The sequence below is a fragment of the Grus americana genome, chromosome 3 (genome assembly GCF_028858705.1).
Source record: "Grus americana isolate bGruAme1 chromosome 3, bGruAme1.mat, whole genome shotgun sequence".
NCBI lineage: Eukaryota > Metazoa > Chordata > Aves > Gruiformes > Gruidae > Grus > Grus americana.
The window spans coordinates 71,668,423-71,693,556 of record NC_072854.1 but is presented as its reverse complement, the minus strand read 5'-3'; the positions used below and the strand labels follow the sequence as shown (position 1 = coordinate 71,693,556).

At 42.6% G+C, this 25,134-nt stretch overlaps 1 protein-coding gene across 1 annotated transcript; it reads left to right on the top strand.

Moving 5' to 3' along the window:
• The first annotated feature begins 1,798 nt into the window (after positions 1 to 1,798).
• GINM1 (glycosylated integral membrane protein 1) lies at positions 1,799 to 23,001 on the top strand. The gene is made up of 8 exons (XM_054819728.1): positions 1,799 to 2,000; positions 10,649 to 10,708; positions 10,880 to 10,976; positions 14,185 to 14,336; positions 17,699 to 17,855; positions 18,650 to 18,780; positions 20,204 to 20,367; positions 22,118 to 23,001. Exons 1-8 carry the CDS (start codon positions 1,914 to 1,916, stop codon positions 22,224 to 22,226), a joined length of 957 nt encoding a protein of 318 aa, XP_054675703.1. The 5' UTR covers positions 1,799 to 1,913; the 3' UTR covers positions 22,227 to 23,001.
• The last annotated feature ends 2,133 nt before the right edge of the window (positions 23,002 to 25,134 follow it).

Here is a 25,134-nt window from a genome sequence, read left to right as displayed (position 1 = left end):
TGTAGTATTGTAGCTTGCTTTTGCTCATCTAGGATTCACCAGTCCTATCGGACTGGTAACCCCCACTCTGATTTACACCCAGAGTGCAACTCATAGTTAGGAATTTAGGTAATTTAAACTTCCTCCCACCAGCACACGCAAATGACTGCAAGTACCAACAAGAGCTGCATTCTTGTAGCTGCCATCATATCCCCAAAGACTCTTATGTGCCCTTTACAAGATTCAGCAAAATGTCTTGTTGGGGAGCTGACCTACCATGTAGTTTTCTGCCTCATAAGACTGCACAGTGAACAGACCCTTTACCTATTTCTTTCTGTTTACCAAACACAACAGATTAAGAAAAATCTTAAGGACAGGTCTAAGAGAAACTAGGTGATGGTAAACTAGGTGATGGTAAAGAGAGGCGGTGGAAATTAAGATGTCAGAGTTTTTATCCCTTCTCCCATTACTGACTTGTGTGACTACGGAGTTAATCAGCTTTATTTTTTCTAATCTCTAAGATAGTACTAACTACTGATAATAAATGTATTTAGTGATGAAATATTTGAGGGTTTTTTCACATAATATGTATGAAATATACGTCACAATATATGACTCCCTTAAGCCTCATTTTCCAGTGTCTTGGATCTTGTGCTAGATGTTTATACGTGTCTCATTAATAGAAACTGCATATAAAATTCTAAGTTTCTGTAGGTTTTATGATATCTGTTTGCTATCAACCAAGTGGCAGCCAAAGAGCAATATAAAATTAGCCTACAGATTGCTTCAACAGGACAGCTAATTTATTGCCATGCCCTGGCTATATTAAAACCTCCCTAGACAAGTTACTGTTTGCCACCCTTACCATTAGAAAGCTTTTTACTAACTGATAACAGCACTCTTTCTTGTTGCAAATAAAGCACTTTTTATCTTCATATCCACCAAGGACTTGGAGATTCAGGTTGTTTTCTTTCTCTTTGCCAGAAACTTCTGTGGTTTTAGCTGCCGCTGTTAAGTTTCCCTCTGTTTTCTGCAGGCTGAAGACCTCTAGCTCTTTAAAACTTTATCTTGTGCTTTCTTCCTTTCTGATGACTCTCTGCTCTCCCCACGAGTACGCTGCCAGCTTTGGCTTTTAAGCAGCCTTTCTTGACATGTGGTGCTCGCAGCTCAGCCCAGCATTACTCTGGCCATTTACACATGGTGCAGGTGGACTGTGGCAGGTGTCTTAGGGGTGCGAAGGAAGTAGGTCGGTTTGACAAGAATATGTTGGCCATTTCATAAACAGTAGTCATTATTAACATTAGCTATGTGGGTAATTCTCTTATTACACAAAGTGCTTTCAAAGGCTGTAATAATTTATTAACGGTAACAGGTATTTGTAGGAGCAGGCACGTGTCCACGCGTTATTCTGCAATACCTAATTCGGGATCCTCCAGCGGCAGCAGTGCCAGGGCCACGCCGTGCCAGGGCCGGGCCAGCTCCGCCGCCGCTCCCGGCAGCGGTGGCAGGAGGGCACAAATTCAGCTCTTTCTCTCGCTAAACGTTTGCCCCTCTTCCAATAAAAGGTCATTCCCGAGCCGACACCCGCCCTCAGCGGGGAGCTGGCAGGGTGGCCTGACCCTTTCCACTGAAATAGCTGGTGCGACGGCCCGAAGGCTGCGCCTTGCTGCGAGCTGGGAAGGAGGAGGCGGTTTGGCACAGACCGTCGCCGGGTCCGCGGTTTGGCACAGACCATCGCCGGGTCCGCGGCCCGGCCCGGCCCGGCCCGGCCCGGCCCGGCCCGGCCCGGCCCGGCACGGCACGGCACGGCACGGCACGGCACGGCACGGCACGGCACGGCACGGCACGGCACCTCCCCCGCTTCCTCCCGCCCCGCCCCTGCCGCCGCTGCCGCTTGTTGATGTTTCACTTTGTTTTAATTCCCGGGTCGCAAGATGGAGGCGGCGCTGGGATGGAGAGAGCTGCTGCTGCTGCTGGCCGCCGCGCTGCTGGTCCCGGCAGTGCCGCTGCAGCTGGGGCAGGTACCGACGGGGTCGGGGCGCGGTGGGACCAGTCCATGTCCCTGTCCCTCGCCCTCCGAGGGCTGAGCTGGACCCTGCCGGGGCACTGGGCGGCGGCGCGGGCGTCTGCTGGCCGCGGGGCGGCCGTGATTGCCTCGGCCGCGGGCTGGCACGGCCGGCCGGGTGGCATCGACGGCGGGAGCCGCCGGCGCGGCTGGAGAAAGCGGGCGAAGCCGGTGGCATCGAAGGGCGGTGTGCCGGCTATAAGGTTTGGTTTTGGGTTTTTTTTCCGTCTGTAGCGCTTGGCAGCCTAAGGTGTATTGCCCCTACTTAGAGTGCTTGACCTGCTGCTCAAGTACATTTCGGTCTAGAATGTACAAAAATGTTACAGAAGGACAAAATTATGCATCTCCCACAAACTTGGTTACTGTGCGTGTATTGTTTTCCCCCTGCCTTTAACGATTCATTTTATATAGGATTTGATATGCTGAAATAAATATCTGATAGGTTGAGGGGGAGATAGTCACTTCTATGCAATGTGGATGTGTTTATATTGTATTTTTATGTTTGCCTACCCACATCTTGATGGTTCAGTGCTATAGAAGTATGCAGTGTGTTCCGTCCACATTTGCTCCTAGTGGTTTCTGTACTCTTGAATTGAACCAAGAAAAGGGTTTTGATGTATTGGTATATTACGAGGCATTGTACTGTCTGTTTTTCTGTTCCAGTATCTATACTGTATCTCAGTAAGTTTAGTTTTAAATTAAATTTGGTGGCTTTTTAAAGAGTGGAAGGAATTTTTTTGGTACTACTTAGGAGATCTTCTCAGTGGGAATACAAAGATGTGCTGTGGCACCCCTGAGCTTTGACCTCTAGAATTATTGAAGAGAACTGGGTACTTCTGTCTGTACTTGCATCATGACTAAATACATCCTCTAATCATGAACTCTAAAGTGTGAGATTGCAAAGAGGGAAGAGCTGCGTTGGGTTTGTAGTCACTTGTGAAGTTGCTATCATGTAAATAAATTTATGAATTTTTTTTTTCCTCTGGGGGGTATTTATTTAATTAATGTTTCCAAGAAAGCCTGACAGAGGCTCTGCACTGGCACATCCTGTGTTGCAAAGCAGGATTCCTGAGCTTACTTCCTGGTTTCTGCTTCTTTATATGAACATATGAAGAGAGATCTGCTTAGCTCTGATTTCAAAATGAGGATCTAGACCTTCAGGCACCTCTAAAAGTGCATGAGTGCTTGCAGTCAGGTGCACTAAAGAGAGCAGAGAAAGCTTAGTCCTCAGGTACTTTGCTTATCCCTCTGAGAAAGGGAGCGCTAGCTTAAGTTTGCCAAAACACACGTGAAGTGACGATGGAATATAGATCTGTGCTCTTACTTCCCTTCTACCTGGAAACTATCACACATTCACACCGAAACTTCAACTAATAGCAATATAGTTGTCTGTCACAGCTGGCGTTTGTACAAGATGTGGAGGCACATCTGTGCATGCTATCTTTGGATCTGAAAGCGCGAGCGAGCATGGAACAGGGCTGCTGGAGCAGTCCCGCGGAAGCCAGCTTGGGGTCAGAAATAGAATAGGTATGTTTTAGAGTGCTAACAGGGCTTTGACTTAGTAACTGGGGTGTAATGCCTTATGGGCATAGCTGTGCAGTTTGTGGGGTTGAGTTTATCCATTTGTGCCGTACTGTTTAGGTGGTCTGTCAGCTCAGATTTTGCTAGTTGGAAGTGTCTGCATTTTTTTAGCTTTATGCTGGTGTGGTAGCATAGGTATATGCAGAAAAGCTCTTTTAAGAGTCAAAAAGGAAACATATACAGTTTTACTTTAGTAGTTTTTAAATCTCAAACTTAATAAAAACAAAAAACTTGTGTTTCCTCCTGTACTATTTCTTTTTGTACATACAGGGTCATTTTTGATGTAGAAGGAACAATGCATCTTGAGAAAGTTTTGAGTAGAAGAATTGCTGGGTTTTGAGCATGAGCTGGTTTATGGTGGCCTGGTAGGAATGGAAGTGCCTACTAGGCAGCGGGAATAGGCAGAGCGGGAATGTCATGCTGTCAGGTTGGCTTCAGAAGCCACGAGCTTAACGACAGTGGGCGATGGGATCAGAATAATCGTGGTCTTGCCTCAGAATGGCTCGGAACTGCAGACTGGTTGGGAGCAGGCAGCATCAACATGTTCAGCTTTTCTTTGACTGGATACCACGACTGTGCCCTCTACAATCCGGTGAGCCCACTGGCAGCATACTACTGATAGCTTCATAATTTGTAATTTTTGTATGTGATATTAAAGTTTACCTGCAAGTTGACGGACATGATGTTACAGAAACCATAGTGGAAGGACTGAGGAAAAACCTTGAAACACTGGAATAACATTTTGTAGGGCTGAAATGCTTTTGTTCAGCTCCAGAATGTGAATGCCTCCGTTGTTGTGCAATATTTGTCATTTCTTAAATAAGCTGTTTTGAAATCTGGACTTTTTTTTTGAGCATTAGCATGTGTGGTTTGATTCTTCTTTCTCTTCTTGAAATTCAGATAAGCAAAACTGGGTTACAGATTGATTCATATTAGACAATGTTTTATTTTAAAAAAGGCAGGGAATGATGCAGTAAGACAACTGACCTTCGCATTAAAATTAACGTGTTTTTCTGATGCAAGGTCAAGAATTAGGCAATGTGTTTTAGAGTATTTTTTAATGTGCTGATAGGAACTGGCTAAAAGCACAGTTGGTTGAATGCTAATGCTGTGTTGTTTGCCTCTTGATAATTTACGTTTAGCAGTGTTCTTTCTAAATGGCATGTTTGCCTACCAGACTTTTTTTTTTTTAGTTTAGTTGCCTGCAAAACATTCTTTGCAGATTGTTGGCTGCAAGAAACCTCTGTGTGGATGGATTATTTCACAATAGGTGAAAGTAATCTTCACTACATCAACTGTTTGAGTACGTATGCAGTGAGTGCAACGTATTTTAATCAGAGAAGAAACTTGTCAATAGTGACATGCTGAAATGTTTCATCGCTTTATGCCAGTTTCTCTGTCAACAGCCTGGCACATGTTCTGAATTTTATGCCTAAAAGAGCTGACATCGTCTTTCCATATATATTTGATTAAATTAAAGCAGTATGATGCAGCTGTGTCCCAATGATGTAAGATTAAGTATTCACCTTTAAAACTCCTGATAAAATTCATAGTATGAGTTGATTTAATAGGGAGAAAGCAAAGGTGATTAATTCTAGCAACATATGTAGGGCAAAGGAAAGGATAAGCAATATTATACTAAGAATCATGGTAAAGCAAGGAAGGAATATAAGTGTGCTTGTTTAGAAAAGTAAAGCAAAAGCATCATGATAGTTTTTTTTATATTAACAAAGATAATTCAGCTTTAGTTAAGCAAATACTGGATTTCATTACCTTACCCTAAATATTGTCCTGTAGTTTAGTAATGCCAAACCTTATTGGAGAAGATTTTATACTAAAATTTTATAAAATGTGAGGGACTAATTATCGTCCTGCAAACTTGTCATGTCAAACTTGTACCATGATTATTTCTTAACTCAGTTGTGCCTGACTGCAGTTAAGACATCCTACAACATAGTTCTGAGTCCGATGAAAGACAGATCACAGAGCCCTGGATTCCAAATAGACAGTTACACTCTTTGGAGCCGGTTGTCCATGTGAGTGCCAGGACTCAGATGGTATGAGTTTGAGTGGTAGTTTTGTTTGTCTATTCAAACACTTTTTCCCCCTAATCTCTTTTCAAATTTAGAGACAAGTTATTAGTTTTGTCTATTTCTTATCTGTTTGGCAACCTTCATTGGACTTCACAAACAGGATATTCCAATAGCGCCTGTGTGACCACTGCGAGGGGATTGTCTGTCTTCCAAGTCTCTGTACAGCTGGCCATCTTGCAAGGCACTATGCCATCTGTTCATAGTGCTGCCCGCTCCGCTTCCCACAGGCCTTCTAGTGCAGAAAGAGCCTTGTTCGGAGAGCCTCAATGGAGAACAGCTGTGCTTTAAGTGGGCTGGCTGCTAGCAGCTGAATCTAGGTGGTGTTTATGTGACTAACGCAATTGTGTAGGACTTACTGGTTACCATGTACTAGGAGAAACTGTACGGTGCACCCCATCAGGTAGCCACTGCCCGTGGAAGAAGTTTTTCTGTGATTCTGTAATCAGATCTGTTTGAAATTCCTGTGTGATTAGACCCCACAGCTTTGTGTTGTGCGGCATTTTTCATAAAAGGCTAAGATTGGATGAAATGTTCTCTGTAGATTTGTGTGGCATTGGTATGGGGAGTCTTTAAGAATTAATGAATATTCCCTTTTAACTTAATGCCAGATGCTTTATATTCTTTGCTGCCATTTTTTCCCCATCTTGCTCTTGTGCTACTACTGCTATTATACTGCCCCAGTATTATACTCCTGGGTTCTGTTGCAGCACATGGTGAAAGAGAAAGGATTAGAAAATGATCATTACCTGCTTATCTCTATTGATCCAAGTTCACAAAAATTCTCTAGTTCACTGTAATGTATGTCATCACACTGTGACTGCTGTTGCCTAGCTGTCCTAGAACAGAATGACACACACTTGTGGTAGAAGTGCCGTCCTCTTTACAGGTACTGTGGCCATTACCACTGTAAATATCACTGTCGAAGCACTAAAAGAGTGATGAGAAATCGTAGGAAAATGCAGGAGAGAGATCTACATCCTGTAACAGCATTAAGAATGACAGGGCCACTTTTAGTGTAAATTGGAGAGTTCTGTGTGAACGCTTTCACCAGCACAGGAAGGGATAAGGTGCTGTGAATGATGGAATGGGTGTCAGTGGTTAAGTGAAAGCACAGCCTGATTCCTGGGGACCTGAATTCCTTCTTGGGGCTGTCCTTTGAGTCTGACCCTGTCAAAGTGCAGCTTTCTCAAATATTCCAATGAATTCAGGACCTTTTAAATTATAGGACTGTCTGAAGTTTATGTGAACTTTCATGATATTGTTAATACTGAAAAGCATATTGTTAAGTTATACAAACAAGTTTTATACCCACAGTTCAGGCTTCTCTAGAACTTGACAGTGCAATATTATGGATTACTGCAGAGGACTCATGTAACTTTGTTACCACAGGATTGGCTTACTAGGCTTTTGATACACAAAATAAGTGACATGGGGTTGTTTACTTTTCTTAGTACTGAAGTGTATAGCCATAAACCACTTTTTTTTTCCTTCAGTAGTGAGTTTTATTATGGTCACATTAAAAAAGTATTTTCACTGTTTAAATTAAAGGATGTTTCATAAGACTGTGAGTCTTCATCCCTAGGACTGGAAAGATGGGTATTTGAGTTGTCACTGGAGCACATTCTGGCAAGCATGGCTTGTCAGGCCAGGCGTTTCATCACAAAAACACGGTACAAGGGCTCTTGGCCTGCCAAGTCTGTTTTCTTCCCAGTTTAGCAAGCATTAACAACATATGGCTCTTGAGAACTTATTCACGAGCAGATATCAAGGGGGTACCAACAGTGTACGCAAGGGTTAATGCAACAGGGGGAATGCTGAGCATCACCATTCCCTGCTGTGGGTGGAAGTGGGTCAGCTGGGATGGCGCTCAGCTCTCCTGCGAGCTGCTCCCAATAATCCCTTCCTCTTTCCCCCAGCCCTCCTGCCCAGCTTTTCATTGTGTTTCGCAGGCATCTTGTGATTCTTGCCCTCCTTTTTGGTGTGGGGTGTGTAGGGTCAAGAAGATTGGCCACAGCACGACCTGTTGAGTTTTGGGTGCGGCACTGCAGGAAAGGCCGGTGGGAAGCCACGGGAAGACAGCAATGAGGAACTCTCCTCCAAGCAAGGATTATGTGAGCTGGGAGCATTAGTGCAAATCAGGAAGACTGAGTTCGAGGGCTGTTACTTTCCATGGGAAGACACTGTGAAGAGTAATAAACGACCTGTTTGTAAATTGCAGCAAGGAAGCTTCCTGTTAGACATTAGGAAAGCTTTTAATGTTATAGGTAGCTGAGTACTAGAGTAAATAGTTGAGGGGAGTGTGAAATTTTTGGACATCACTGGAGAGCTTTAAGAATAAGTCTGTCAGGAATGACATCAATATAGTTGATTTTGACTCTGGAAAAGGCAGTCTTCCTCTGGTCCTTGAGATGTTTCTGTATCAATCCAGGAACATTTGGAGCAAGAACAATTGAAAACTGATTATTTCTTAGCATGAAAACTTTGAGATCTATTTGAAATGTTTCTTAGCAAGACTGGCATTAAGTCTTGTGAGATTGTCTTATGTTTTTGTTTTGCCTCTTCACTAAGCAATTCAGGAGAATGGATGTACAGAATATGGAAAGTTATCCGTAGAATTTGCTGGATCCGGATGTGAACAGACTGGTCACGAGAATGGCAAGAATACGAGTTCTCTGTTGCTTGTGAACACAAAATTGCAAGGGTCGTAGTATAGCCGCTGTAGTGGAGTATTAATCATTGCTTTAAGTTATTAAATAGCTTTGTGAACCTGTGCTGCTCAGGAGATGCACCACCATCTCCTGAGATGATGGTGAGGACGGGCATCTGCTGAGGAGATGCTGCGAGGACAGGCAGACTGTGCAGCAGAGCCAATCCAACAGCCCGTGGCCATCAGAACAAGTAGCCCGGCTCCCTCCTCCCAGCTGCGTTCCTGCATCTCCACTGCTTGTCTCACTCTTCCTTGCTTATTCAACTGACAGAAAAATAGTCTGGCAAAAAAGGGGAAAGTTTTCCTGCCAATTTAATGAGCTAAATTGGCTCGCTGGCTTGGCGTAAATGAGAGGGAAGGATGATGGGTAGGAGAGATCTATGTTCTCTCTTTTTAGTGGCAGAGGCAGCAAGCGGTTTAGCTGTCTTGTCTGCAAGCTATTTTTTGTAACTTTGACAGCACAGAAGTGATCCACTGAAATATTTTATTTTCTTAAACATGTAATATGCTCTTCAAGGGCATGTTTTAAGTATGTACTGGAATTCATGACAGCGCTTGTGGGTACTATATCAACAGATTGACAGCTGTTTTTAAAAAAAAAAAATTTCGTGTATATAGTTGACTTTGTACATTTAATGCTCAATTGTTAAGCATACCTATGTTGCCCCATGCCCTTCATTTTCAAATAAAGCATTTGAAGAAAAAAAAAAAAAAGTAGGGGGATTTTCCTTTTTTTTTTTTTAGCAGTCACAGGCTATCAGTCATTTCCTTTTTCTTGTAATCTCAGTGAGTCACTTTGTAGATGTTGAAAAAAGATTGCAAAATACTTTCTGTATAAAAGAACTCAAATTTCATTTGAGGCTTAAAAACCAAAGGATTATTAAGACTGCCTGGAAAATCCATCTTTTGTGCCCTTTGAATTCCCAGAAAACAGAAGAACCTAGGAAGTAATGACACAAGGTTTTGGTAATCTGTTAAAGAGTTTGAGTGTGTAAAACATGTACAGCTCTGAATGCTAGAGCTAAAAGAGCTAGAAGGTCAGCAGAGAAGAAAAGTAGTTTGAGGAAATCACAGGATGACAGAATAGTTTACATCCTATGATTATATTATGAATCTGGTTTATGTTTTCAGTTAGAGAACTGGAAAACTATAAGTAAATCAGTAATTTCCATTTACTTTGAATATTTAGGATTTAAGTTTTGAAGAAAAGTCAGTATAAACACCTGTTTCCTAGAAGGGGCATCGAGAAAGAGATTTCTCTTTGGTCTCAGTGGCCAGAGTGTTTTGCTACTGATTTGACAAATGCACCTGAAGCATCAATGACACGTCATTTCCAACCAAAAGGTTATCTGTATTAGATTTTAAACTATGCTTCTCGTGATGCCAGATTTCTGCTGAATCAGATTTGGATGTTGCTTTTCAGTTTTTGGCAGACCTGGCTACCTGTGTCTACTGATTAACACCTGTTGTTTTAAGGAATTTTTTTTTTTTTTTACACTATGGTCTTACTTCACAAGCTCTCTGTTCATGAATTGGGACTATATTATGCTAAGTACTCTATATTTCCAGTATTTCCTGGCTGAAAATTTAGTGTTTTATAAAAATCCAAAACTAAAAGCCTTTTTATTTTTTTAATTCATTTTAAATTCTGAGCAAGTTCCACTTTTTATTGAGACATGACTCACTTTTTAGCTGTTAAATGTGAAACCATGACTCAAACACAGAGCTAAAGAAGATGCTGAAGGTTCTTCAGCATAGGCTACCATATTAAATCCTACTTCACCTTGAAGACTAAGGGGAGTGCTTAAAAAACATTTACAGAGAATCTGATTTTTACCTTGTATTGTCTATTTCAGCTAATATGAGACAGACTTCTATTACGTCCATGTGAAACAAGTTCTTCTGAGAATTTAGCTTGATGATTATTTTATCTTTATTTAAAAAAAAACCAAAAAAAACCCTTTAAACATAAGGGGATGCAGCTGTCATTGTTTTTCATCAATCCTCTTTATTAAGAAGAGGGGGAAAAACCCAAACAACCCTTACATGAAACAAGCAAGCATATGCCTCCTTCTTCTGTCTGCTAGATAGAAAGCCTGGGAATGTGCTCCAGGGATTGTAGGCTGTCATTCTGTCAGGACAGTGTGTGAAAGCTGCTTGTGGCCTGCAGTGGCTTACGTGTTTCCTCAGAAACTTACATCTCTTCTCACCGTTGTTTTTCAGGAAAGGATCGGAGTCAATGTTATGATGTTGAAAACCAATGGAGAATTTCACAAAGGACAGGTTTGTCCAGTTTTTCTATTTATTCAATGAATTAATATGCTGTGAAACAAAGTCTGCATGTGGATGCAAATATATTGTTTTGTCTGACATCAGTATGAAATGTGTTCCTCTAAGAACAGAATTGTAGCATAGGGCCAGGAACAACTTGCTCATTCTGTTTCTTTCTTTCAGGTTGTTTTTAATATCACCTATGTAAATGGACAGGTATATCTAAATGATTTTCCTATGAAAAGCGGCGTTGCCCACATAACATGTCAAACAGTAATATGTGAGTATTCTCTCTTTTTTTTTTTTTTTCTTTTTTTCCCTGGGGTATTTGGCCTCCCTGTTAATTAGTAACCAAAACTTGCAATGACTACCCAGTCTCTACTCTGCAAATCTGAGCATTGTAGAAGCAAATAATTTCCTAAGGTAGGATAATTTTGCTACTAAAATGGGTGGGAAAAAAATTTACTGCCTTCTTCTCAAGTCACATTCACATGCTTACATGTAAGTGGTCTAATCTGAAATCCAGACTCTGCCTATCTTTTCAAAAGAATGCTTTGCACTACAAGCTAGACAATGTAAACAGAAGGATGCAACTCCACCCTGCTAATGGCTCTGTCCTTAGGTTGGTTGGCATATATCCAAAAAGAGATTCAGTAACAAAAGTCTGAATTATTGTTAGGAAGATTTTTTTAATTATCTCATTTCTGTGTCTATTGGACAAACAAGTTTCTGCTGGATAGGATATTATAGCACAAATACTGCAGTTTTGCTAGTGTCCTGGAATGGTTAATGACTTCAAATTATCTTGAAACTGCTAATTTTTTCCACTGATTCAATGCTACACTTTTTGTGAAAGACCAGAAAGTACTGTGATTTTTTTTTTTGGTGTAATACACAGAGCATACTATATAATTAATTGAACAAGAGCCATTATGCTCATGTGATTTAAGCTTCTGTTTTGTTCAGAATGATCTCTTGATGGATCAGGTGCAGTCAGTCTCTAGTAACTCGGTTTCTGAGGTCATCCTCTTCTTACAATCAGACATTTACTTAGAAAGTACTAATGCTTTTTCTAAATGGCTTCTCTGAGCCATGACCTTGTTTCTTGAACCCTTCCTTCCCAAGCATGATCAATTATTAATTTGACACCATTTCTTTTCTGAAGAGGGAGAGCCATAATTCATTTCTCTCCTTCAAGGACAGTTATGTTCCTATTGCTTCTATTTTTTCTATACTAGGGTAGAAAAACATGGCAAAACGTCATTTACCTGCAAGATAATTGACTCCAGAAAAATAGATATGATTTTATCGACTAATTCTGAGAGATACTGAGCACTTTACTGTAGTTCCTATTAATTTCCCATTTCATAATTGTATAGCTTGCAGTGACTACAATTATGAATGTGAATCTGAAACAGTGAGAAAAATACTGATTTGACCCAGGAACTAGGAACCTGGAACTCAGTATCCTCGATGATAGATTCAGGTAATGTTTGTAAAATGCTAAAGGAATATTGAGATACTTGTTACCTGTTAACAGAGGGGAAAAATACTCCTGAATGTATGTGAAAAACAAACTTGAACCAAACATTTATGCTCTTGAATATTAGAGACCCAGTCTCCTAAATGGTATTGTCTTGACACTATTATCAGATCATGCATGGCACCTATATCCCCTCTTGAAGTTCTCACAAATGTCAGTTTTGGAAGCATGAGTGTCTTTCACCCTGTTAAACGTAGTGGGGATTGAGCAGCCTGGCACATGAAAGGTTGGGACCACAGGGAGCTTCAGCTACTTGGCATCTTTCAGGCTTTGGTCCTTTAATGTATGCTTGCTGCTGTCAGTCAGAAGACATTCAGCAACCAGGTTAGTGCTCTGGCTCACACCTATAAAGAACCTTTCTCTTTCTCTCTAACCTCTTTCTCTCCTTCTGCCACTTACTTTAGCAATGGAAGATATTGCTAAATGATGCCAGAAAGTATTTTTCTGTACTTAAAATAAGCAAAATAGCTTTACAAGGAAAGGAGTCATAGCATAAAATTAATGAACATGCAGAGTTTTTACTGCGTGAAAGACATGAATCTGCCATTCCCCTGCTATGCCTCTTAGGCTCAGCACTACAAGTGACAAATAGCACTAGTGGCTTTGAAACAGGGGCCAGTTCAGCCTCAGGTCACGTACCTTGCTCTCTGCTTGCTGGAGAGATCTGTCACCTCCACTCTTGCACTTCCGCAGCACTTCAGTTCTAGCGTGTCCTCACCTGTAGTAGAGGCATAGTAGTTGGGAAAAAGATACTGACTGTGTTGGGTTTGCGTGGCAGGGTTTTGGTAGTGGGGGGCTACAGGGGTGGCTTCTGTGAGAAGCTGCTAGAAGCTCCCCCTGTGTCTGATAGAGCCAATGCCAGCCGGCTCCAAGACAGGCCCGCCGCTGGCCAAGGCCAAGCCAATCAGCGCCTCTGTGATAACGTATTTAAGAAGAACAAAAACACTTAGAGAGCTTTTGCAGCTGGAGAGAGGAGTGAGAAGATGTAAGAAACTCTGCAGACACCAAGGTCAGTGCAGAAGGAGGGGGAGGAGGAGCTCCAGGTGCCGGAGCAGAGATCCCCCTGCAGCCCGTGGTGAAGGCCATGGTGAAGCAGGCTGTCCCCCTGCAGCCCATGGAGGAAGGATGAGGGGGTGTAGAGATTCCACCTGCAGCCCGTGGAGGACCCCATGCCAGAGCAGGTGGAGGCACCTGAAGGAGGCTGCGGCCCGTGGGAAGCCCACGCTGGAGCAAGTTCCAGGCCGGACCGGTGGACCCGTGAAGAGGGAAGCCCACGCCAGGGCAGGTTTGCTGGCAGGACTTGTGACCCCGTGGGGGACCCCACGCTGGAGCAGTCTGCTCCTGAAGGTCTGCACCCCGTGAGAGGGACTCCATGGTGGAGCAGGGGAACGATGAGAGGAGTCCTCCCCCTGAGGATGAAGAAGCAGCAGAAACACAGTGTGATGAACTGACCATAACCCCCATTCCCCGTCCCCCTGTGCCGCTGAGGGGGGGAAGGTTGAAGCCGGGAGTGAAGTCGAGCCCGGGAAGATGGGAGGGGTGGGGGGAAGTGTTTTAAGAGTTGATTTTATTTTCTCATTCCTCTACTCTGTTTTGCTTAGTAATAAATTAGATGAATTCCCTCTCTAAGTTTGGTCTGTTTTGCTCGTGACGATAATTAGTGAGTGATCTCTCCCTGTCCTTATCTCGACCTACAAGCATTTCGTTATGCCTTTTCTCCCCTGTTTAGTGAATGAGGGGAGTGAGAGAGCGGCTCTGGTGGGCACCTGGCCTCCAGCCAGGGTCAACCCACCACACTGACGCAATGCAAAAGGTAGAAAGGCAGTTCTCTGTGTACTTGTGGAACATTAGGTTGTTGAAGTAGCTGAAAGCTTTTATGGTTGTATACTGCTTTCTGGTTGGGGTTGTTTCTCTTTGAAAACTCTGACATTGTGTGTGTTTACAGTGGAGAATGGAAACTCGGATAACTTGCCAGATCAGCAGCGCCTGGGAACAGTCAGTGTTCGCATCATGGTTCACGAGTGGCCTTTGGCATCCAGTTCTGATTTGCAGCTGATAGTCATTCAGGAAGAAGTGACTGAAATTGATGGAAAACAGGTAAAAACAAACCCCAACACTCTGCTTGTTTTTAATTTAGGAGAGGCAAGTAGGTACAAAGGGTTAAAAGTTCTACATGTATCTAGCTGGTGGTTAGAACACAAAGTATATAATCTAATGCTAGCTAGCACAGTACTGAGGGTAACCTACGCTACCTGTATAGTAGTGGGGGTGTTTCACGAGGAGACTTCAAATTTTAATGCTTCTATTCTTATTTTAATAATTAGTGTTGGATGACTTTCCCTTAAGCTTGTTAGAATATAATTGTCACATGCTCTTTCAACACCTGCATTTATGCAAGCAAAGTCAGACTCACAAGCAATGCTTCATTTACAAAATAATACACAAAATTAACAGAAGGGGCATGGGCTCATTCTGAGCCCTGAGGTTTTCCTCAGTGTTTTTTCCAAGCTAACAAAGCATTTCAAGCATGTAGCATGGGGACCAGCTTGCAGCAGCAAACCCTTATGGCAGGTGGGCTTGTTGTGAAAGCCTGCAACACCTGAGAGCTTAGCCTTAGAATATTTTTCATGCAAGATAATTAATTCATTTGAATAAAAATCTTTATAATGAACATGGATTTTGAGATGAACAGAAAAAAAAACTAAATCCTAACTGTAGTTGCACAAATAGCAGTGAATGTGAGGGGTTACAATTCTAGCTGAGATTGAAATTTGCAGAACTGAGTTCTCAAAATCACCGAAAAGATATAGTTATTTTCTAACCAGAGAGAAGATACAGCTGCTGAAGCCAGCGTTAAATTTTTGTTTCAGTACATGTCTGCATCTTACATGTGGCTAGGCTCTTTTGAAGCTGGCTTATGTTATACTGCCTTTTTTTTTTTTTTAAAGGAGAATGATGATAATACCATTGATTCTTAATGAATTGCTTGCTCAGCATGTAGTATTTTTTACAGAGATCTGCATCATGTCAAGATTTTACTCTGTTAATGAAAAACCCCACTGAGGGGTCTGAAGCTTTTCTAATGACATGTTTATCCCACTGTTAGGAGGCTAATATATCCTGGTTTGATTCAGGTGTTACCCAATAGTGGTGTTGTATTTCAGATCTCAAACTAGACATTGGTCTCAAACTAGACAATGCAACAATGCATTTCAGATTTTCCTCGAGACCTGGTAAGAACAACCAGAAAGCTAATGCTGTTTCCTTTAAGTCAAAGGCTTTCAATCTTACTCATTAGGTGTCAACTGACAGTAGCGATCATCTGTTTCACTGCATTGTTCTGTGTGTGTTTGAAACAAAAGGAGACCATGGCTCTGAAAGCAGGAGTGAAATTATCAGATGCTGCATTCCTCTTTTTGTAGTTATATTTCTCTGTAGCAGTTATAATTACAGTCACAAACACTCTAGATTTCAGTCAGTTCTTGGCCTCACAGTGAGGTTACTGATGGTAGTTATGGTAGGAGTTATGCTGAATGTCTTCTATGTAATCAATGCCTGCAGTGATTATTAAATGAAATAGGTCCAGTGCATCACTGGAAGAGGAGGAAGAAAAGTATTTTTTCAGTTTTTGAGAAAAAAAAAAAAAAAAGCAACTACTGCAAAAGCAGAAGCGTCCGTCTTGCCTGAGCAACACTTTCAATGTTTGCAAGTGCTCTTTCACTACGTTTTCGATGCCCTAAAATGCCTCCCTGAAAGAGGGTCATAACAATTGCAGAATGGTGTGGGTTGGAAGGGACCTTAAAGATCATCTAGTTCCAACCCCCCTGCTGTGGGCAGGGACACCCTCCACTAGACCACGTTGCCCAAAGCCCCATCCAACCTGGCCTTGAACACTGCCAGGGATGGGGCATCCACAGCCTCTCTGGGCAACCTGTTCCAGTGCCTCACCGCTCCAACAGTAAAGAATTTCTTCCTAACATTTAATCTAGATCTACCCTCCTTCAGCTTAAACCCATTACCCCTTGTCCAGTCACTACACTCCCTGATAAACAGTCCCTCTCCAGCTTTCCTGTAGGCTCCCTTCAGAAACTGGTAAGCTGCAATTAGATCTCCCTGGAGCCTTCTCTTCTCCAGGCTGAACAACTCCAACTCTCTCAGCCTGTCTTCATAGGAGAGGTGCTCCAGCCCTCTGATCAGCTTCGTGGCCCTCCTCTGGACTTGCTCCAACAGCTCCATGTCTTTCTTGTACTGGGGCCCCCAGAGCTGGATGCAGTACTCCACATCAGGTCTCCTGAGACTAGAGTAGAGGGGCAGGATCACCTCCCTTGACCTGCTGGTCACCCCTCTTTTGATGCAGCCCAGGACACGGTTGGCTTTCTGGGCTGCAAGCACACACTGCTGGCTCATGTTGAGCTTCTCATCAATGAATACCCTCCAAGTCCTTCTCCTCGGGGCTGCTCTCAATCCATTCCTCGCCCAGCCTATAGTCATGCTTGGAATTGCACTGACCCACATGCAGAACCTTGCACTTGGCCTTGTTGAACTTCATGCAGTTCGCATGGGCCCACCTCTCCAGCCTGTCAAGGTCCCTCTGGATGGCATCCCTTCCCTCCAGCGTGTCAATCACACCACACAGCTTGGTGTCGTCAGCAAACTTGCTGAGAGTGCACTCAATCCCACTGTCCATGTCACCAACAAAGATGTTGAACAGTGTCAGTCCCAGTACCGACCCCTGAGGAACACCACTCGTCACCGTTCTCCACTTGGACATTGAGCCATTGATCACACCTCTTTGAGTGCGACCATCCAGCCAATTCCTTATCCACCAAGTGGTCCATCCATCGAATCCATGTCTCTCCAATTTAGAGACAAGGATGTCACGTGGGACAGTGTCAAATGCCTTGCACAAGTCCAGGTAGATGACGTCAATTGCCCTTCCCTTATCCATGGACACTGTAACCCCATCACAGAAGGCCACCAAGATTGTCAGGCACAATTTGCCTCTAGTGAAGCCGCGTTGGCTGTCACCAGTCACCTCCTTATTTTCCATGTGCCTGAGCATAGTTTCCAGGAGGGTCTGCTCCATAATCTTGCCAGTCAGTCTTGTAAGACTGACCAGCCTGTAGTTCCCTGGGTATTCCTTTTTTTCCCTTTTTAAAAATGGGGGTTATGTTTCCCCTTTATGTAACAAGCTATATAAGACTTGGTTAAAAGCCCATGGAGTGACTACCACATGCTTTTGCAGGGAGCAAAGTTCAGTCTGTTCAGCATATTTTCTAATGTGGTATAGTCTATAGAAGTGTGGTAAGTAAAAACAAAGAATACTAATTCACTTTATAACATCCCTATGTCTAAATCTTAATGGCTTGGAATTTTCTGTGATGTATTGGTTTTATCTGCCAGCCTACTTCACTCTTACTTTAAACTCAGTAACAGCAACATGTTTGGATCTCTTGTAGGTTCAACAGGAAGAAGTAACAGAAATAGATATTTTAGTAAAGGACTTGAGAGTACTTAGACATTCAAACTACACTGTCCCTTTGAAAGAGAGCATGCTGTATTCCATCCCAAGGGACAACGACATGTTATTTACGCTTCCCAACCTCTCAGGAAAAGGTATCTCTCCTGGCTGGTACATAATATTTTTATCCATAGTTGATGTATGGGTTTACAAAGGTGAAAGAACATCATTATTTCTGTGTTTTACATAGTGAAACAGTTTCTTCATTAACAGGGAAGTGTTTTGGTTTATGTGGTTTGGGGTTTTTTGGTTGGTTTGGTTTTGGTTTTGTTTTTTTTTTTTAGAATGTAGAAGAGTTGAATTTAGGTGTTTTAAGTATTTTGTTTGTTTGTTTTCAAATCTGTTCTCCTTTGAAACACTTGGTATTTGTAATTCTGCAACCCAGACATCTCACAGGACTAAGTATTTCTTTCAGTGCTAGGATGGAAATTTCTCTAAAGCTCCCCCTTTTTCCTGAGACTGAAAGAGAAAAGCAGAAAGGAAATACCTGTCTGGGTCACTTCCAAACCAGAGAATAGTTTTATGTTATTAAACTTGAATAACTTAAAAGCAAGAGAAGTTATTCATCTTAATCTTGTTTCAGTTTTGTTTAATCAAAAACCTCTCAAGGATTTCATAGGAGATGAATATTTTCATCTAGTTCATCACCTTTTAATCTGACAAGAGCTGAAATTTACAGCAAAGGGCACAGCTAAAGGCTGCACTGCAGTACTGCCTCAGCTTCTTACCACGTTCATTACTCAAGTTAAAAAAGTCAGCCTTCTGTGTTCTTGCTGTAAATGTGCGAGAACTGTACCGTAAGTATAGAAATGCAGCATATCTTTGTTTTCCTGAATAGTGAGTCAAATAAAAAGCAAGCCCCCCACTAAACCTAGCTTTTTTTCTTCAGATATTCAAGATCCACTGCAAACTACCAGTCAATACCTCATCCGGCAAGTAGAAACTACCATAGATGAAGAGACATTACCTGGAAAGTTACCGGAGACCCCTCTTAGGATAGAACCTCCATCTTCTTACAAGGTAGTTTTATTGGTTGGTTGGGTTTTTTTAATTATTAGTATGTACCTTTTAGGGACTGCTCTAAAAAGGAGGAGCAGGTTTTTTCCTCTCCCTCTGTTGTTTTTCCCTGTTTCCCCAGAGATAAAATGCATATGGTTTGGTGACATTTCTAGGAGGAAAAGTTGTAGTAACATGCTGCAGATAGAGCTGAATTACTGAGATTTACAGTTTAGGGTAATAGACTTCCTTTCCCATTTTTAGTATTGTCTACAGAAACACATACAAATATCATGTTTTCCTCCTTTGTGGAAGTTTCCAGAACCAACCAAACAAACCCAGCATTGTTAGGATTTAGATAGTGGGTTCTCCTCATGTAAAGACCAAACACAACATCCATTTACAGATGGTAAGAAGGTATGTAACTTTCCTAGACTTCTGTCTTTGGTCCTTTACGGTTAATTTGAAAAAAGGCAACATAGTATGTAATAACTCATTTCTGGAGGAGAGAATTGCCATTCCTACTCAACCTAGTATTGACTTCTCAGAGTGCTGTTTTGCTACTTTATATTTATTAAAGACCAGGATTTTATATTGTGTGAGGTATCTGACTGTAACTGACTTCCACAGAAGTCTAAGAAATCCCCACAGCCAGCCACTAAGAACAGACTTTTGCAGACATACTCTAGGAAACGTCCTAAATTACCCTTTAGCAGTCAGAAGTTGTTGGGGTTTTTTAACTCCAGTAGGAATTAAATGGGTTTCTAAATCCTGCAATGTTCTGACCTCACACATACTTCATGACAGTGACTTGCGATATTTACATTATACCAAGCTAAGCATTTATAACAATTTCAAATGCTGTTTAGTTTTAAATGACATCATTTTTTTCCTGACTCTGCTCAGAGGTGAGTGCCTCCTGCTGGGGGTGGGCCCTTGGTCTTACCTGCCCTAAGAACCACGGTAACAGCTTGACAAGTTTCAGTTCCAGATTAGGTAGGGATGGCTTGATGGCCGCCTCTGTGGCTGAAAGAAAGACCTGATAACCTGCTGCTGAGACAGGAGGGCCAAAGTAGTAGGCTGAAAGTTACAGGTGCTGGGCTGTCAGTAATGCTTTCCTTGCTGTACACTGCCATGGTATCAGCGTCTCTATGCCTAGGCCAAATGGCTCACCCTTTGCCTGCTCTGTGCAAGTGGCCTTTATTTTCCAAAGTGGCCTTTCCTTTCAGGGAACTGTGCTAGGACGAGCAGAGAACTAAACCTTCACCTATTCCAAACTTTGTAAAAGAGAGAGGTCTGAGTAACCAGTCATTTCCATCCTGCTTTTCTGTATGTTTAAGCACACATAAATTTAAAACTATCACCATGTAATGCGATTCACCAGTAGCTACAAAAACTGCACTTGCTATGTTTTGCAACCTTTTTATTTTTACCTGTTTGGTTGTAGGTGATGTGCCAGTGGGTGGAAGACTTGAGAAAAGCGTTGTGCAGATTCTGGTTTCGATCTTTACCCATCTTCTTCAGTTTGATGGAAGTCATTGTAGTTGGAGTTGTTGGAGCAGCTCTTATTCTTAAAGTCTTAAAGGTGATGTTCCCTTCCTGTGAAAACAAGTAAGTAATTTTTGCTATTTTTTTCCTCTTATTAAGGCAAAACATTAACTAAAAAAGTCTTTCAAGAAGCAGCCCCATTCTGTAGGAAGACTATGTCAACAATTCAGTGAAAAGGCTGCCGGTAACTTTCCATTCCAAGTGACCTTTTGACACATATGCGTTTCAGAGGAACATGGGCAGATCTTTCATTGCAAATGTCTTTAGGAATTTGGCAGTATGACAGCCAAGCTGTCTAGTCTTCTAAGGACTACATTGTGAGACACCATTAAGATAGCTCCAAGAAGCTAGAGCTAAGCAATTCCAACAACTCTACATCATACTCCTACTGTAGTTATGAAAGGCTTCAAATTTGTCTTTGCAAATTGGTACAGGAATTCTCCAAGGAGGAGATGCCAATATAGGCAGCTCACAAGCCATAGTGATCGGTGCTATCATTGGTGGCAACACGTCATAAATAAAGTTGATTGACTGCAGACGGCTTTATTCTCTCAGTTGGTGCTACCAGAACGCTAGTATTTTTCAGAGAAGCAAGCCAAGAAATCAGGATAGATTTAGTGCTGGGATGGGTGAGCATGTACATATTAAAGCAACCCAAGTCGGTTCTAGAAGACCTAACCCTGGAACTGTACGTTCTTCCAAGACAAGTGACTGACAGTGTAGCACCTTCTACATCACCTATAAGCACAGCTGATGTCTTCAAATGCAACTGACCAGCTGGGCTTCTGAATGGCCCTGAGTGCAGTTCATTTGGCTATCCACCCAGGGATATGAGTGGCCTTAGTCCTTCTGATGGAGGTAGAAAAAAAGGAGGGTTGGAATATGAGGAAGGTTGCAAACTGCAGTGACAAAAGAGACCATTTCACAAAGCGTGCTGTCACATTGGAGTACTTTTTGTAACTAACTTGTTAGAACAGGAGTAGTGAAGAAACACTTTGTACCCCCCAGCAGTAAGTACTTTAGCACTACTATGTGTGAAACTTTGAACTAAGGAGAACTAGGGGAAAAAAGTCTAATCCCCATAAATTGTTCAGCAGAGCATCCAATGGCCTGTCCGTGGCAGAGGCCAGCACAGAGCAGAGGAGCCAGCCCGCATTAATTTCTCTTCCAACTGAAGAACATGGGGCTTGTGTGTGGCTTGTCAGAGCATTGCAAGAAATTGTAACATTGGTCCTCCTCCACCTTTAAAAAACCACCAAAAAAGCCCAAACAACCACAAACCAACCCAACCAACCAAAACCCACGCAGTCATTTTCTTGCTACCCATATAAAGTGGTCCTGTAAAAAGTGGTAAAGGTTTAATTTGTGATTGTAAACCAGTAAGAATGAATAGAAGGTCTCAGATGTGAGTCAGGACCTCATGCCAAGTCTTTAATGCCATTCCATGGTGCATTAATAAAATTAGAGGCTTTAGCTAGTCTTGGAGAATTAGGTGCAAGAGCTTGACAAAGTAGCTCCTGACAGCAGACAGTTTGAGGCTGCTATGAAATTGAGCATACAAAGCCTACACTGCTAATGTTTCAGATGTAGAAACTGGGCAAAGGGACCCCTCTGAAACCACAGCTAGTACAGTTTGGAACCAGTTTTCCATCAAGTTTTCATTCTAGCTTTATAAAAGAGGTATTATGAGGGTAATACTTACTTGATGCATTGATTTAAACAAAGTTTGGGGAGTTTAAGAATAAATCTAAACTTTATAACACAGAATTGTTTTGTATATTGTTTTCTAATGCCAGGTAATCTTACCTTTCAGAGGCATCCTTCTCCTGGATCAAGGCAGCTTTGTACCTGTGATTACCATCAGCTTGCCTTCAGATCTTCCAGACAGGAAAAATAATATAGATGAGAAAGCATGTACTTAATACCATGTTTACTTTGGAGTTACTGGTTTTTAAAAACAAATTTGTAGTTGGCCTGAAATTTGGCACTTGATCTTAATACCTTGTTTGTTTCCTACTAAGAAAACTAAGTCAGTTGATGAATTGGTAAAGGGACACTCGGGCTGAGGCCTGAAGCTGACTTCCCTGTGCCTCTCTGTAAACACGCAGCCTTTTCAGAAGCTTCAAAATAAAACAGCTTTCCACCCTGAGGGCTACCATTCGGTTTAACTTCTGTGAAGTCACTTTTCCACACCTCAAACAGGATGCTGGCTGCCTTCACCCTCGTAGATAAATAAACCAGGTCAGCTATCCTGAGTAGCAAGGTGATGCAATTCAGGGTGTCTTGAAGTCTCCAGATAGCATTCTTCAGAACAGGGCGAAGGAGTATCACAAACATCAGCTGTGCCTGCAAGCCGAAACAAAGCTGCCCAGCCTGGTTTCAGGTCTCTTAGGGTTGAGTGTGCCTTGCAAGGAAAATAGCGCTACCGAACATTTGTGTTACTCAACTAATTTGACATTTTATGTATGCAAAACAAAAGTTTAAGACAGATTTATATTTCAAGCACTTTACACTTTTATGGCCCCTTCCACTCAAAAATTGTTGGCACTCGTAACCAATGTGCTCTTTGTAACTGTGACAGCAGTATTCTACAAAATTCTACAAAACTACTGGCTTACTATTCCTAAGTAGGCTCAGTCTGCCCATGCCAATTTGTACTGTTAACAGTTTTCAAATAAACATCAAAATTGTTTATTAGACTGTGTTCATGTGTGCATCTATATTTAGTTACATAAACCAGCTGTTTGCTAAATGTGTTAGATGCAGGATAGTATTTGTGTTTTAGCTTTTCATTGTTCTTATTTACCAAAATTGTTTGTCAGAAGAATGACTGGGGGGGGGGGAACCCAACAAGTGAACCTTAACTACCTAGCATTAGACTGAGCACAGTTACCATCTGAATGATCAGAAGTATCCAGGTTCAGCTTAAGTTGTTATAGTGAGGGAGAAAAGCTAGGATTTCCCACACACCCCCCTCTAGGAATGATTATGATCGGTTTAATGAGATGTCTAAGTTACTCCAGTACTTGTCCTTGCAGCTGGTCTGTGACAGAACAACTCGAGTTGCCTCACTAAACTGCCAGCACCGCAGTGGTAGAAGAAACATTTCTAACACTGAACTGCCTTGCAAAAAACCAAACCCAAACACACGACCCAGCAGCGCAGTGTGGTATTCGTCAGCCCAAGGTACCAGGGACACTGCCTAAACTCCCCTTCTCCCCCCCCCCCCCCCTTTTTTTTTTAAAGTCTTACTTTTAGGTACTTTGCACTTCCTCAAGCTCAGTGTCATTAGGCCGTAGGATCCCAAACATTTGCCAGGTCCCCAGCTGAGTGAGGATGATGGAAGTGGGGGATGTGTCACAACTGGTGGGTGCTTCAGGCAGGTGCGGAGCCATGAAAGGCTCGAGCAGGGCAGCTGCTCTGTGGGGCTGGAATGAGTGGCAGTGACTGACATCCCCGGAGCCCCAAACCATGCTTTCCAGGACTGTAGCACAAGAGAGCTGCCATAACAGTAACATAACCACGTAAGACAGAGGCAATGCTGGAGCTACAGAGGCATCTGAATTAAGAATGCAGTTTAGTGAAGGAAAACCCCTGCTAGAGGTCATCGTCATCCATGGCTAAACAGGAAACTGCTAAGACTCTAGCACAGGAACAGTGACTGCACAGGCAGGAGCAAGTCTTCAAACAGTTGTAGACAAACTCCTCTGTATGTGGAAATTAATATTCTTTCCACTTAATGAACATAGCCCTGGCCCCTTCATTAACATAGTTCAAACAGAAGGGATGTATAAGGCTGAAAAAAAACCGCAAACCCCCAGAAAAGAAAAAAGGAGTAGGGTGGACATGAAACACAACAGTTCTCCCTTACTGCACAAGCACAGCATGAATTGCAGTGCAGATGGAGCACAGCAGCTGTTAGCATGTGCTCTTTGCATCCCTACTTAGGAAACTGTAAACCAAGCACCTGCACAGCAACAAGGAGCTTTAACTCTATTCTAAACAGCTGCAATGTGAGTGAATGGTTGAGCCTGACAGTGTGTTGGTACTGCTTCACAACTTGACGGATTTCCATGAGCTAAGTAATCCCCTTCTCCATGGTGTTCTACAAAGTTACAAAGCACAGGGAAAGAAATACTACCATCAGGTTAATGAAATAATAGTGCAAATCTTGAACATAGCAATTGCCAGACAACACTACTGTGCTATGGAGCTGGAGCTATCAAGCTGTAAGAAGTTAAAGCAGTGTTCTGCTTTAGCATGCGCCTAGTTTTCCTCAGTCGTAGAAGTCTCCTGCCTTTCAGAGGACTGCCTCTGCGAGCTGGGATCTCGCTGAACCATTTTGTAAACCAGTTTAAAAACTCCTCGCTGCAACCAACACAGTTAGGAAAGGGCATGCCAGTCATGCTAGGTCTCATTTTCCCAGCTGAGGATACAGGTGCTAGCTGGGGAAAGAAAGGGGGAGGGATTGGCTAAAAAAATGACCAAACACAAAACCCAACTAGCCAAAAAAACCCACTCCATAGGACAGCAGTAGGTCTTTATGGAAGGTAACATCTCTTATCTCCTCATGAACTGTGGCTCTCACTGCACCTCTTCTTGGTCTGACTCACCCTCAGACCGTCTCTCTGTCTTTTAAACACAGGCGATAAGCAGCACTGGCCCTTCCCTCCATCCATACAGGAACTCCACAGGAGGGGGTTGGTATCATCCCCTCCTGCCTTCCAAACCAGAATGAACTACAGAGTCAGCATCTACCAATTTTTCCCCCTTCGCCTACCATGTATCACACTGGTGTTCAAGTCAGCAGGCCTGGTTGCGCTGTAGAAC